The sequence below is a fragment of the Phyllobates terribilis genome, unplaced genomic scaffold, assembly GCF_046119375.1.
Source record: "Phyllobates terribilis strain yellow unplaced genomic scaffold, ASM4611937v1 Scaffold_9__5_contigs__length_417890890, whole genome shotgun sequence".
Lineage (NCBI taxonomy): Eukaryota > Metazoa > Chordata > Amphibia > Anura > Dendrobatidae > Phyllobates > Phyllobates terribilis.
This window is the reverse complement of record NW_027362769.1, coordinates 228,083,259-228,096,631: the sequence shown is the minus strand read 5'-3', so window position 1 is coordinate 228,096,631 and position 13,373 is coordinate 228,083,259. Positions and strand designations below refer to the sequence as shown.

General features: G+C 44.5%; 1 protein-coding gene across 5 annotated transcripts in view; it reads left to right on the top strand.

Annotated features, from left to right (window-relative positions):
• The window catches only part of PARN (poly(A)-specific ribonuclease), a 110,712-nt gene that overhangs the window by 31,478 nt on the left and 65,861 nt on the right, over nt 1–13,373 (top strand). For all 5 annotated transcript variants that reach the window (XM_073647712.1, XM_073647711.1, XM_073647708.1 and 2 more), the window contains 5 exons: nt 1,197–1,240; nt 1,324–1,366; nt 10,416–10,491; nt 11,713–11,823; nt 11,916–11,985. In XM_073647712.1, coding sequence (XP_073503813.1) covers nt 1,197–1,240; nt 1,324–1,366; nt 10,416–10,491; nt 11,713–11,823; nt 11,916–11,985 — 344 coding nt within the window. The remainder of the gene's footprint in view (nt 1–1,196; nt 1,241–1,323; nt 1,367–10,415; nt 10,492–11,712; nt 11,824–11,915; nt 11,986–13,373) is intronic.

Sequence of the window (13,373 nt, the reverse complement as noted above, 5' to 3'; positions counted from 1 at the left end):
ACACATCAAATAGGAGACACCGAGACTGCAGTATATACATCACATAGGAGACACCAGTATATACATCACATAGGAGACACTGAAACTGCGGTATATACATCACATAGGAGACACCAAGACTGCGGTATATACATCACATAGGAGACACCGGTATATACATCACACATGAGACACAGAGACAGTGGCATATGCATCACAGCAGACATGGGGCTGCCACTGCTATTGTCTTCTGTGAGAAGGGAGCACATCATGCAATAACTCAGTCAACAAAGTACATCCTGACTCTGGCATGTAATCTTTCATTGCATGCACTGCGCCTTCATAACTGAACACTGTTTGCACATGCTCACAAAGTAAGAAGAAATTAGGCTGCATTTTGACAGCTGGTGGCCTGAGTATTATGGTCCCAGGAAATCTGCCTTGGGGCCCGAGAAAAGGTCATCGCAGGCCATTTACAGCCTTCAGGCCTGAGGTCTCCCACCCCTAGTGTAGATAGTAACTGCTTTGAAATATTACATTACGCGGTGCACCCTTGGTGTGGCCGAGTAGTTCAATGCACATTCCCACCTACTTGTTTTCCATCTCTTCCCCTGTCTTCCTTGATTTGACAGCTCTGGCTGATGGAAGAAAAACAAGTATGTGAACTGTTTGGCCACACCAAGGGTACACCCCGAGCACATGAGCTTGGTTTGTACAGTCATTTTGTGCTGACAGACTCCTTTTAAGCATTCAGGAACCACAGGTTGTTTCAGTGGTCGACTTTTCATACTGGATTAGTTTTTTGAACAGTGATATAGCATTTTTTTTCTCTGTAGTTAAAGGGGTTATCTGTGACTTGTACATTGATGGTCTATTTTTAGACTAGGCAGACATTTTTTGTGTGATCAGTGGGGGATCTCATCTCCTGGACCCTCACTAATCAGTAGCATGGAGCAGATGCAACATCCCTGTGAGTGTTGCATCCCCATCATTGTTGACCGTGTCTGTGAATGGGCAGCAGTACCACTGCCATTGGTCTGACCCCTGCGATCAAATATCGACGTCATCGTCATATCTTAAGAATAGTCAGTGTGCCCCGGAGAACCCCAGAAACAAGACTACTCCTTTCTCCTGACAGCTGTCTTGTGTACTCGCAGAGCAGCTCTTTTGAAACTTTGGTCTTAAAAATAATCTTTCTTCCTTTTTTTTTTTTTTAGGACTTGGAAGAGTTTAAAAGATTGACAAATTGTGTTCTCCCAAGGTAAGGTTTAAGTATGTTAAGCTTATTAATGTGTTTTTCATTATACTTTGTTTCATTTTATTTTTATTTTTTATGCTTTCCAGAGTGCTGGACACAAAGCTTATGGCGTCTACACAGCCCTTTAAGGTAGTAGTCTGATCAATATGCATACAAGAACCTATGGTGGGAACCAGTTGCTGTTACATTACACTTTCTATGCACATACTTGCCCTTTATGGATGAATCGCATGTATAGCGCAGTGTGTACGCAGCTCATGTGTGACAGCAGCACCTCCCTACAATGTATAGGCACGTGACATTTATTCTGCATGTTTCATGGCCCCATTTTCTATCACTGATCCCTATGATGCTGGTCCAGTGCAAATGTAGCTGGCCTTCATTGTATTTTCCATCCATTTTACTAAAACATCAAATGGCAACTAATTGAGGAACAGATCCCATTGTTTCCTATGGGATAATACCTACCTGTCCGGCACTTCAGTTGTTGAGCTGGCAGGTCCAGAGGCCGGATCACAATGTTGAAATGGAATCTGCCAGCAGGTTTTTGCTATGTAATCTGACCATAGCATGATGTAGACACAGAGAACCTGATTCCAGTGATGCATTACTTAGTTTACTGGATGCAGGAGTTGTGATAGAATCCGTTTTCTCTGAGATCTAGCAGTGCTCTGAATGCTGAGCCCTGTATAACCCGTCCACGCCACTGATTGGCAACTTTCTGTTAATGTACATTAAGCACAGAAAGCTGCCAAGTGGTGGTGGTGGTGGGGGGGATTGGACCAGAAGGTACGAGACACCTATCACCTGTAGTGATAATCTCCTGCTGATAACACGCTGATTGTATTGAAACAGGAATAAGGCTCTCAGCCCCTACAATATGCAGCTCTCAGATTACGTAGCAAAACCTGCTGACAGATTCCCTTTAAGATGTTTTATTGTTCATGTCTTCCGAGGGGCACATAAGACCGTGGAATATAGGTTGCTGCCACTGTGAAGCAGATACTAAGCAAAACAGTTGTTGGCTTTCCCGCAGGCACTTAATTAATCTGTTTTTACAAAAGCAGGAGCAACCAGGAGAAGTCAGCAGTAGGTGAGCCGGTAGAAACCTGGTGTTCATAGGATGCAAACCTCCTCTTGCAGGACTTCAGGACTTCTGTCTTTATTTTAGTTCATTATTTTCTTTTCTTTCCCTCTAGTTGGGAAACGGGGAAGATACAATCTCTGCTTATCCCCCAGTGAGGAGGGAGAACAGCTCTGTATCATCACACATTCTCCCTCCTCCAGGAAGACCGTGAATAAGGGGATCCGCTCCTCTGCCTTATGCCAGCCATTAGGTCACCCCCTGTAACTGCCTGTTCCCCTCCAATTCCAGCATACTCTGATGTACAGTCGCTAAAGAGGGCGACCCTGCTTGTCTATGCTGGGAGCTGATGTTAAGAGGAAAAAGATGGTTTAGTATTTTGAGATTGGATGAGGATTTCACCATGCATAGACTTAGTTCCCCACATCCTCTTTTCATAGGTAATCTCTAAAACCCACCGGGACTCCTCACCTAAGTTTTACTGCAAATGTTGAGGGTTATGCTTCCTGCTTTTTTTTTTGTTTTTACTCTAGGTATGGGACAAGATCTTGTACACACATGGCTTCCCCCTCCACATCCTTGCAGCTACAGGAGCTGAAATCTAGCAGGGAAGCCATATGCAGCTGGTGGTGTGTGTCGGTGCGCTGGGGGGGTGTCCGTGCTCCAAAATAGCACTAATTCTAAACGATGTTCAACTTTGATGTCTGTTCCATCTGGACAGTAAAACCTTGTAAACTCCACAAAATGCACCGTAAACCAAGCTCCATCATAGGCCTTACCTGACATCCACACCCTTTTAAAATGGGTTCTTGCTGGACCACTTCTTTACCTGAAAGTAAGCCCTCCTTTGACCTTATCCACCTGCATTGGCAGAATCTCACTTTTACAGCCCTTAAGCTCTGGACGCATCTCAGATGATGGAGCCATGCCATGTCTGTGAGATAGTCTCTTTTACGGAACAGATCTGGTTTCCTTGTTCTCAGAACGCCTCATCGCTTGTTCTGATTAGCCATCGTGTTATGGATTTTCTCCATTTCTGGGATGTTATTCTTTACATTCTCTTCCAGTATGGCTTTAAGTTGCTTTACTTTATTTCCCCAACTACAACTTTCTGTACAGTGTAACAGTGAGATAGTTACCCCTCCAAAAAATGAAGCCACCTGCCACCTTCACTGGGCACAACCAACCAGCTGCTTCTCTGGACGGCAGCCTAACCCTGCCAATACCAGCCTTCAGCTCCTTCCTTTCGTGAACTCGACTGCTCACTATACCTTTTGTTGGAAGGTCAACTTTTTAGTCACCCATACCTGTCCAATATATGAGTGAAGACTATTTAATATTGTAAATGGCCTGGCAGCCATTCAGATTCTTTGGAGAATCTTCTCCTTCCTTTTCTATCCAGACAGATTTTTTTTCTTTCTGTATCAGTCACGGGACCCGTCCCCTCAAAACAGGCCAAGCTGTCCCCAAAAATCATGTTAACTTGCAAAAGGTATGGCTGTCCCATGTGCTAGGTTTTTTCTCGCAGTCTCTTCTGCAGGTGATCATGACCTTCTGGGATCTTCCTCCAGCAGACTAATCATACCATCCTATCCCTCTAGTATTATGTTATACTTTCCAGTAAGGGGCTCTCTTGTACAATTATTCCAAAGGTTGAACTTGATGGACCTAGGTCTTTATTCAACCTACGTTACTATGTAAAGTTTTAAGGTTGAAAGAAGACACAAGTCTGTAAACTCAACCTATTATCTAACATGTAGATGTAGAGAAACTCCATGAGACAGATACTAATTGCCCCATATTAGGGGAAGAATTATTTCTCAATTCCACATACTGCTATCAGACTAGTCCCCTGGATGAAAGTCCCATCACAGAATCTAGTATTCATAACCTGTGATGAGATATTATTCAAGAAAGACATCCAGGCCCTTCTTGAACTTGTTTAGTGAAACGACCATCACAACCTAATGTGGCAGAAAGTTCCATAATCTCACTGCTGTTACAGAAAAGAATCTGCACCTGTGAAGATCAAACCTTCTTTCCTCTGGATGTAGAGGATGCCCCCTTGTCACAGTCAGAGGTCTAGGTGTGGAAAGATCATTAGAAGGCTCTCTGTACTGTCCCTTCATATATTTGTACATTGTAATGTGATTGCCCCTAAGTCTTTGTTTTTCCAGCCCCCAAGTTTAATAACGTATCTTGATATAGCAGTCCACCCATTCCCTTAATAACCTTAATCATTCTTCTCTGCACCCGCTTCAGTCCAGCTATGTCCTTATACACTGGAGACCAAAGTTCTAGTCATGAGCATCTGTACTTTTCTTAATACATCCCATAATTTTATTTGCCTTGGTGGCAGCGTCCTGGCACTGGTCACTAAAGTTGTTTGCTGTCCACTGATACAACAAAGTCTTTTTTGGTTATCGTGTACTATTTTGTACTTAATTATACATTGTTGTGATTCTTAGCCCAAATATGTGGCCTAACATTTATCTACGTCTTCATTTGAAGAGACGTTTTCCAAACTTTGTCAATGAGGGAACATGTGGTCAATACAGAAAACATTCTTGCAGCCAGACTCTTGGCATGAAAAGTGAATTACTTGTTTTCGCTTCTTGGGTCTCTTAAGATTGGACATCGTATACCGATTTTTATATCTGACGTCTACTTGAACCATCAAAAAGGGACACTCTGCTCTGTGAAGATTTCATTTTCAGCTTGGGTCCTGTTGTAGCAGTCATTTTCTGTCTCTCCACCTTGCTTGGTTTCTCCACCTCTCTGCACATCTGGCTAACACACTACCTTAGCAGAAAGTCTGGACCCAATGCAGGGTTCCCTTCATAGTGTGATCAATCACCATTCTCCAGGTGGGAATTTCCAAACAGAATGCGTCATCCAGTTTCCAACCACAAAACTCACTCAAGGTGGTCCGGTTGTGTAAATTTGGCTGGTTTGAGTTTTGAACATTCATTGGGATTAATTCAACCTTCTACTATTATTTGAGCTCCCCATGTTTCTTTGTGTAAATTGCCCAGCTTTTTTTTTTCCTCTGAACATTTCCTTAATTCTTTTGTGTGGGAGGGCTCCACATTCCCCATTTTTCTTTAGCAACTTTCGTCTTCTGAATCTGATATGCAACTCCTTTACTGACCAACCACATGAAATTTTTGTGGGTTTCTCTCTTCATCCTCTCTATGATCCTGTGTTCCTTTCCCCCCGTGCCCTCTGGAAGATAACTGTTGAATGGTTCTTCCCATTTTGGTGACTAGTGCTGCTTGGGTGTTCATTCCTGTTTTTCTACTCTTATCAAAATATGTTGTCCCTATGTCCCTTTCCTTACTTTTTTTTTCCTTCTCCATTCCACGCTTGAGATTCATTACTGCTGGACACTCTTGGAGCTCCTCATATCTGTTCACAACATCTTGCGTTGAGATATCCAACTCTACTTAACCTGCTGGTTGGCATCCAAAACTACAATTGTTCAACTGATCAAGATGTCCTGTTATAACCCCTTGTACTTCCTACATGTAGTTACAACCTTTAAAACGCTATCAACAGCACCTTGGTATAAGTCTGCTCCCTGCTCACTTCTCTATTCCCTGCTACGCATTTTAGGGTGAACACACCTTTACTGCCTTGGAAGCTTCTGGTTGCAAGTTCTGCATGCTGTATTGGTCTAATTAGATTATCCCTCCCCCAAGGTCTGCTCTTGGACTTCCCACATTCTTCTATGTCCCCCAGTGACCTGAGCGAGAAATGAGGATTATTTTGTTTTCTGTGAGCAACCTATAAAATTTTCAAGCCGAGTTCATTGGAGGAAACTAGCAGACAACAATTTTCATCAAGTCCTTTTAGGCATATGCCAGTTTGATGGGTCAGAACCTAGAAAAAGGCACCTCACCTATTCAGTAAAGTTTCCATTATTGCTGCCTTCCAGTTTATCTTCTGTTGGCTTTCCCTGGTTGCTCTTGCTACTTCTGCTTAAACTGATTGGCTCAGTGTCTGCAGGAGGCGTATAGTCTGTGCATGTGGAGCTAACACTGTTTATTTCGATCAAGCTTCTGACCACCCGAATAGCAACAGAAGTTGTCAATCTTTTTAAACCAAAGAGAAGGGCTTAGATGAGCTGCAAAATTCTGAAACTCTTATGATGGACTTGGACATTAACCTAATTCAGGGCTCGACAAACCCAGGCGCCTGGTCGCCAGTGGCGCCTAGAAAATGTTGTCTGGCGCCTAGAAAATGTTGCCTGGTGCTTGAGGAGTTGAGAAGAAAAAAAAATACTCTCAATCCAATCCCACCTCCTGCACGGAGTCATCCAATCGGAGGAAGCAGGGACAGTATCGCTCAGGCCGCCTTCTCCACTTTGCTCTGCCCCCCTTATGCTCCGGGACTGGACAGGGAGAGTTGGGTTACGGGGGAAGGATCGCTGTGGCCGGGGGCCCGTTCTCATCTCTCGCTACCTGTGTAAGTACATACAAAGGCCGTGCTCCCCGGGGAGACGCCGTGTGTGAGGGGGTCTATATGTACAGTTTGTCAACAAAAAAACGGAACAGGCATTTTTTTAAAAAAAATTAGTTTCTTTGATTTTTCTGAGAAAAAAACTGAGAATATAAAAAATTTATAAATGTAATGACATCTATTTATTTATTTTTTAAAAGCAATTTTTAAAGCATTCGTAAAAATTTTAAAAAAAATGTCAAGAAAAAAACGGAACAACAATTTATCTTTACTTTTCCCTCCAAAAAACATTTAAGGTGTTTTTTTTGTTAAATTAAAAACCAAGTTTGCTTAAAAAAAATTCTGGCTCCTAAATTTTTTGGCTGGCTCCTAGATTCTGAACAACTTTGTCGACCCCTGACCTAATTCTTGTCTTGAGGCCGGTACACATTGCGTCTTTTGCCCTACGTCAGTGGCTCAGTCAGGGATTTGGGTGGATTCGCCTATTGGGCCATTAAGTTTAATGAAGCAGACAAGGTCACTTTGTGCTCTATCTGACCTACTTTTGGACAGTGTCCCCTTTTTGAGGTGGGCAAGATAGCATGGTTGACAGCACCATCATGTCCTCCTCAAAAAGGAAGACTGTCCAAAAGAAGGTCAGACAGAGCACAAATTGACTCAGTCTGCTTAATTAAACGTAATGGTCTTTTGAACAGATATATGTTCAAGTTCGGTTTTTCAGAGCTTCAAGCGGAAGCTCCGTTGAATCCACTGATGTGGCAAAAACGTGATGTGAACATAGCCTTAGATGTGCCACATCACAATCGCAAAGTTGTCTTGTGACATTGCATTTAAAGGGGTTATCCCCTTTGTGAAAATACTAATCTCTGGGTGCAGTTTGCGAAAAAAAAAACCTTACACCACATTCCCAGGTCCACTGCGGAGTCTCTGCCTATGCGGTATCTGATATTGGGTACAGCGGTGACAGCACAGCAGCCAGTCACTGTACTTGTGTAGATGGAACGCCCCTCTCAATCACTGAGCTCACGGATTTGCTGCCGTGCTATTGTTGTGATGCCAGCACTGCAGACACTCCCTGATACAGGCAGCAGCGGTAGATCCGAGGATGGTGAGCAAAGTGTTTTTTTTTTTTTCTATAACACACTGCGCCTAGTCACCGGTATTTTATGAAACGGGACAACCACTTTACTGGTTAATAAAGTGGTCATGTACAACCGCATAACGCCGCTGCGATAACTTTGAGGCTGAAAATCCAAATCTGATGGATTTGTGGTCGCAAGTCGCACAAAGCTTTGAGTGTTACAAAACTATATGTGTATCTCTGTCCTGGACCCTGTGATACGCTCACACGGTACTTCAGATCTGAAAGGAAAAAAAAAGATCTGCCATGTAAATCTGCAGCAAAAATTGCCATTTTTTGATTAAAAATCTGCATTCAACACACATTTTTACACCACAAGCTGATGACATTTTACCGTATCTCTTCTACTCTGCTGGTACTGTAATCCAGATAGAATATCTGCAGCATATTTGTCTTATTTGAACATGCTCTTAGGCCTCATTCAGACATCCGTGGTGCACGTACATGTTCTATTTGTTCTTTTTTTTTTTTATTGTAGTCTATGGTACTAGTTACTTGCCCATGTATTTTCATGGACTGTGTTTGTGCAAAACGCACGGGGACGGTTTCTGTTCTTGTTTTTTTTTCTAGCAACACAGATGACAAAAGCCAATACAAGTCTATGGGTCCGTGCAAAACGCATGCAGCACACGGATAGCATCAGTGTGTCATCCATGTGCTGTCTGTATTTAACCATGCAAAATGTAGGAAAAGCTTTACAATTTATCCATCCAGGAAAATACTGATCACACTGATGGTGTAAAGCGGACCCGCGGACGCCACTCGCTGGTGGTGTAAAGCGGACCCGCGGACGCCACTCGCTGGTGGTGTAAAGCGGACCCGCGGACGCCACTCGCTGGTGGTGTAAAGCGGACCCGCGGACGCCACTCGCTGGTGGTGTAAAGCGGACCCGCGGACGCCACTCGCTGGTGGTGTAAAGCGGACCCGCGGACGCCACTCGCTGGTGGTGTAAAGCGGACCCGCGGACGCCACTCGCTGGTGGTGTAAAGCGGACCCGCGGACGCCACTCGCTGGTGGTGTAAAGCGGACCCGCGGACGCCACTCGCTGGTGGTGTAAAGCGGACCCGCGGACGCCACTCGCTGGTGGTGTAAAGCGGACCCGCGGACGCCACTCGCTGGTGGTGTAAAGCGGACCCGCGGACGCCACTCGCTGGTGGTGTAAAGCGGACCCGCGGACGCCACTCGCTGGTGGTGTAAAGCGGACCCGCGGACGCCACTCGCTGGTGGTGTAAAGCGGACCCGCGGACGCCACTCGCTGGTGGTGTAAAGCGGACCCGCGGACGCCACTCGCTGGTGGTGTAAAGCGGACGCCACTCGCTGGTGGTGTAAAGCGGACGCCCCTCGCTGGTGGTGTAAAGCGGACGCCCCTCGCTGGTGGTGTAAAGCGGACGCCCCTCGCTGGTGGTGTAAAGCGGACGCCCCTCGCTGGTGGTGTAAAGCGGACGCCCCTCGCTGGTGGTGTAAAGCGGACGCCCCTCGCTGGTGGTGTAAAGCGGACGCCCCTCGCTGGTGGTGTAAAGCGGACGCCCCTCGCTGGTGGTGTAAAGCGGACGCCCCTCGCTGGTGGTGTAAAGCGGACGCCCCTCGCTGGTGGTGTAAAGCGGACGCCCCTCGCTGGTGGTGTAAAGCGGACGCCCCTCGCTGGTGGTGTAAAGCGGACGCCCCTCGCTGGTGGTGTAAAGCGGACGCCCCTCGCTGGTGGTGTAAAGCGGACGCCCCTCGCTGGTGGTGTAAAGCGGACGCCCCTCGCTGGTGGCGTAAAGCTTACCCGCGGACGCCCCTCGCTGGTGGCGTAAAGCTTACCCGCGGACGCCCCTCGCTGGTGGCGTAAAGCTTACCCGCGGACGCCCCTCGCTGGTGGCGTAAAGCGGACCCGCGGACGCCCCTCGCTGGTGGCGTAAAGCGGACCCGCGGACGCCCCTCGCTGGTGGCGTAAAGCGGACCCGCGGACGCCCCTCGCTGGTGGCGTAAAGCGGACCCGCGGACGCCCCTCGCTGGTGGCGTAAAGCGGACCCGCGGACGCCCCTCGCTGGTGGCGTAAAGCGGACCCGCGGACGACTCTACCATTTTTTTTTTTCCCATATGTTTTTAAATACGGACATGTGAATGAGGCCTTAAACATGACCCCCACACCCACAAATAGTTTAAGAGAACAAAGGTCTTCTGACTGGAATGCCTTTATAGGACTTGGGTCTTTCTTTTTGTGAATGCTTGGTAGTGCTAACAGTCTTTACACGTAGAGGGCAAGACTAAATCAGATATTATCACATATTGCATTTAGTATATTACATTTTTGTCATGTTTGTTTTCCAGACAGTATTTTTTTTATTCTATATTGGCAGTCATGATAGAACGCCTTATTTTAACCCATTTCCCCTGACTTTAATCTATTTCCTTTCTCCCCACGTGGTGGCAGCATTGTTAATTACAGCTTTGATGCGACACCGTGTAAATCTGGCATTAATTCTCCTGTCTCCCCTATGTGCTCCTAGGCAATTATTTCACACACTGTCCTCGCCGAACTGGAAAAGAGATTACAAATGGCTCCTTTCAAACCTCCTAAAGTTGGTAAGGATTCAAGAACCAGTTGGTTTCTGTCAACTATCTATTAAAATCTGTAACTGGCTTCTGTAAAATAAACAGCGTTTTTAATAACCGCGCTCAGGAGGGTTTTGGAAAACCATTAAGGATATTTATAGGATATTAGTGCCATGTTCTCAGCTATTTCAGTGATAAGTTGCTGCTTTAAATTATTTTTTGGGCAGTTTTCTTGTAACAGGATGATTATCTACTAATAAAACACCTTCGTTGCTTACGGATATAATTTGTTAAATGTTTTGCACATTTTTGTATTAAAATTTTAACGAGCTAAAAAAAATATTTTAAAGTGAGAATCCAACCTTATGTTTAAGGGAATTTCTCATCAGGAAATTAAAAATAGTTAAAATCAGGTTTTTATATTAAATGTATTTTTTTAACGTTCCATAAAATAAAGTTGGGTTTAATAAATTTGCAGGCAGCAATCTTCATTCGTTTATTCATTGTCAAACTGCTTTGATATGCATTTTGCAGTAGGATCCTAGTTTCAAATTTTTCTTTTGTGGGAGTGTCGCTCCCAGAAATACAGGCTGGATCTGGATGTGAGGTCTGTGTTCATGCAGGATGCTGATAATTTTACTAGCCGTCATCTTTTAGTACATATTTATTTATGAATGATTTCTCCTTCTACAACTTCTCATCTCCCTCTCACTAACATGCTGAGGAGTGTGTGATTTCCTCCTCTTGTATGCCACAGTCTCTGACTTACGAGTTCTTGTTACTGTACAGATAGTCTGTGTGATTCGCCTCTCACACCCTGCAGATCGTCATGTACCCCCTTGTCCTATAGCTTATGTAATCTTCTTTTTAATGAATTCTTGCCTCTCTCCATACTCTTATATCCTCCTTCACTGCCTTCTGGGATCTCTAAATCTGAGCAAAGGGAGGGAACCGTAGAGCAGGCCAGGAGCAGTGTGCTGTCAAATCTGTGTCACAAACAGCAGGACAACTAGCTAGATGAAGGAGAAACACATACTCAACAGCAGTAAATTGGTGGTAATTTTAGAAAAAGAAATGGTAAAATCTCCACAGGGTGTCATCGCATTTAATAAAAAATACTTATGTAATTTTGTGAGATTTATGTAAAGTACTTTCGAGTACACATGGAAAGTACATAGAAAACTAAAGGACACAGATTTCTCTGACTAATTCTAATCTACCAAATTAATAATGTTGTTCTCCTTCCATCAGAGAGTGCTGAAGGTTTTCCAAGTTACGATACCAGTGTAGGACAACTTCACGAAGCTGGATATGATGCCTACATCACAGGACTGTGCTTCATTTCCATGGCAGACCATCTAGGTAATTTTTCTGAAGTTTTATTGGCCCCAGTACTGTCCTTGTACTTAGTGCTAGATTAGATTTTCAACCTATTTTTTTTCTTCTGCCAACAGGTTCATTTTTGAGTCCACCGCAAACTCATGTAAAAGTTCAGTCCGATGTGATCAACCCATTCTTTAACAAGTAAGTAATTTGCCCCGGTCCCAGTGATTGCTGAGAGTTGGATGGGAGCAGCAGCTGCTGCTTGTTCCTAGGAGATTGTCTGTTCTGCTTTGCATCCAGGAGGCTGCATTTCCCATGTTACTGGAGCTAATCTACCAGCCCCAGTTATAGGGGAAATCTGTAATAAAAATAATGTAGTAATATGTTCAAATGCCCTCCAAATGAATGCTTAAGGCATTAAAAATGTAGAACCAATCAAGCAGTTGTAGATGCACAAGTAGAATAACAAGATTCTACTTGTGCATCTACAACTGCTTGATTTGGCATTTCTCCATTATCTGGAGCTGGGAAAATCACAATAACGTAGATCACAAATGAACAGAATTGGAGTTTTATCTTTCTATACACATTGGGGTAAATTTGTGCGAATCTGCTGATCGACGGGCTCAGCCACCTATCTATTGAGTATGGAGGCCTGCCGACTCTTCCCTAACAGTTGATGCTGCCCAATCCCGTTACTTCTGCGGTAGAGAATCAGCTGCCAGAACGCTTATAAATGTAATGAGGTAGTTGGGACAGATGGCTGACGGGTATATAAGATGTATTGTAATCTTTAAACGAGTATTCCTGTCTTTCCGAAACCCCTCCCTGACACTTTTATTGTGGCTAGAATGGAGTGTTCGAGGGCCACTCCTTTCATTTGCTATGGGAGTACCGGAGTGCTATACTCATTCTCTGGCAGTCCCAGCAGGAATGAATGGAGAGTTGGTCGAGCATGTGCACTACCGATCCAGATCCCACTGATCCAGACGTCATCACCCATATTGTGATTTGGTGGTAACATTTGTCTATTGGAACCTCCCTTTAAGTGATGGACCCAACTGGAACCTGTAATGGTGACCATGTTGTTTGCCTTTCCAAGCACCTATTCTGCTATTTCTGTAATAGCTGTAGCTAACATGGCTTGTTTATTTTAGAGGACAATATTCCACAATAGAAATCGCAATATAGATTAGTTTTTAAAGAGTTTTATCAGTAGAATATAATGAGCTTCATGTTCCCTTAGCTATAAAATAGATTTTATTTATTCTTTTATTTTAGTACAGGTCGCTTTAGGTGATGTTTAAACTTGCAGGGGTTCATTTATTGCACTCATTTAAAAAGAATAAAAAGCCCTGAATGAATAGAGGTTGTTTCCTGCGGAGCTGAGCACCGATTTAGAGGCTGATCTGACCAGGAGGTGCCTTAGGTCTATGGTTTTCAGCTGTCGGAAGTCCCTTTGCTGTACGTTTCTTTGCTGTTGGCGAGGAGGAGGGAGGCTCGCAGAAGCTGAGAGGTGCATTTGTATGGTGATAAATTTTCCCTCCTGCTGGGCCACTGAGTGCTGAAATGATTATGGAGGCCACAAT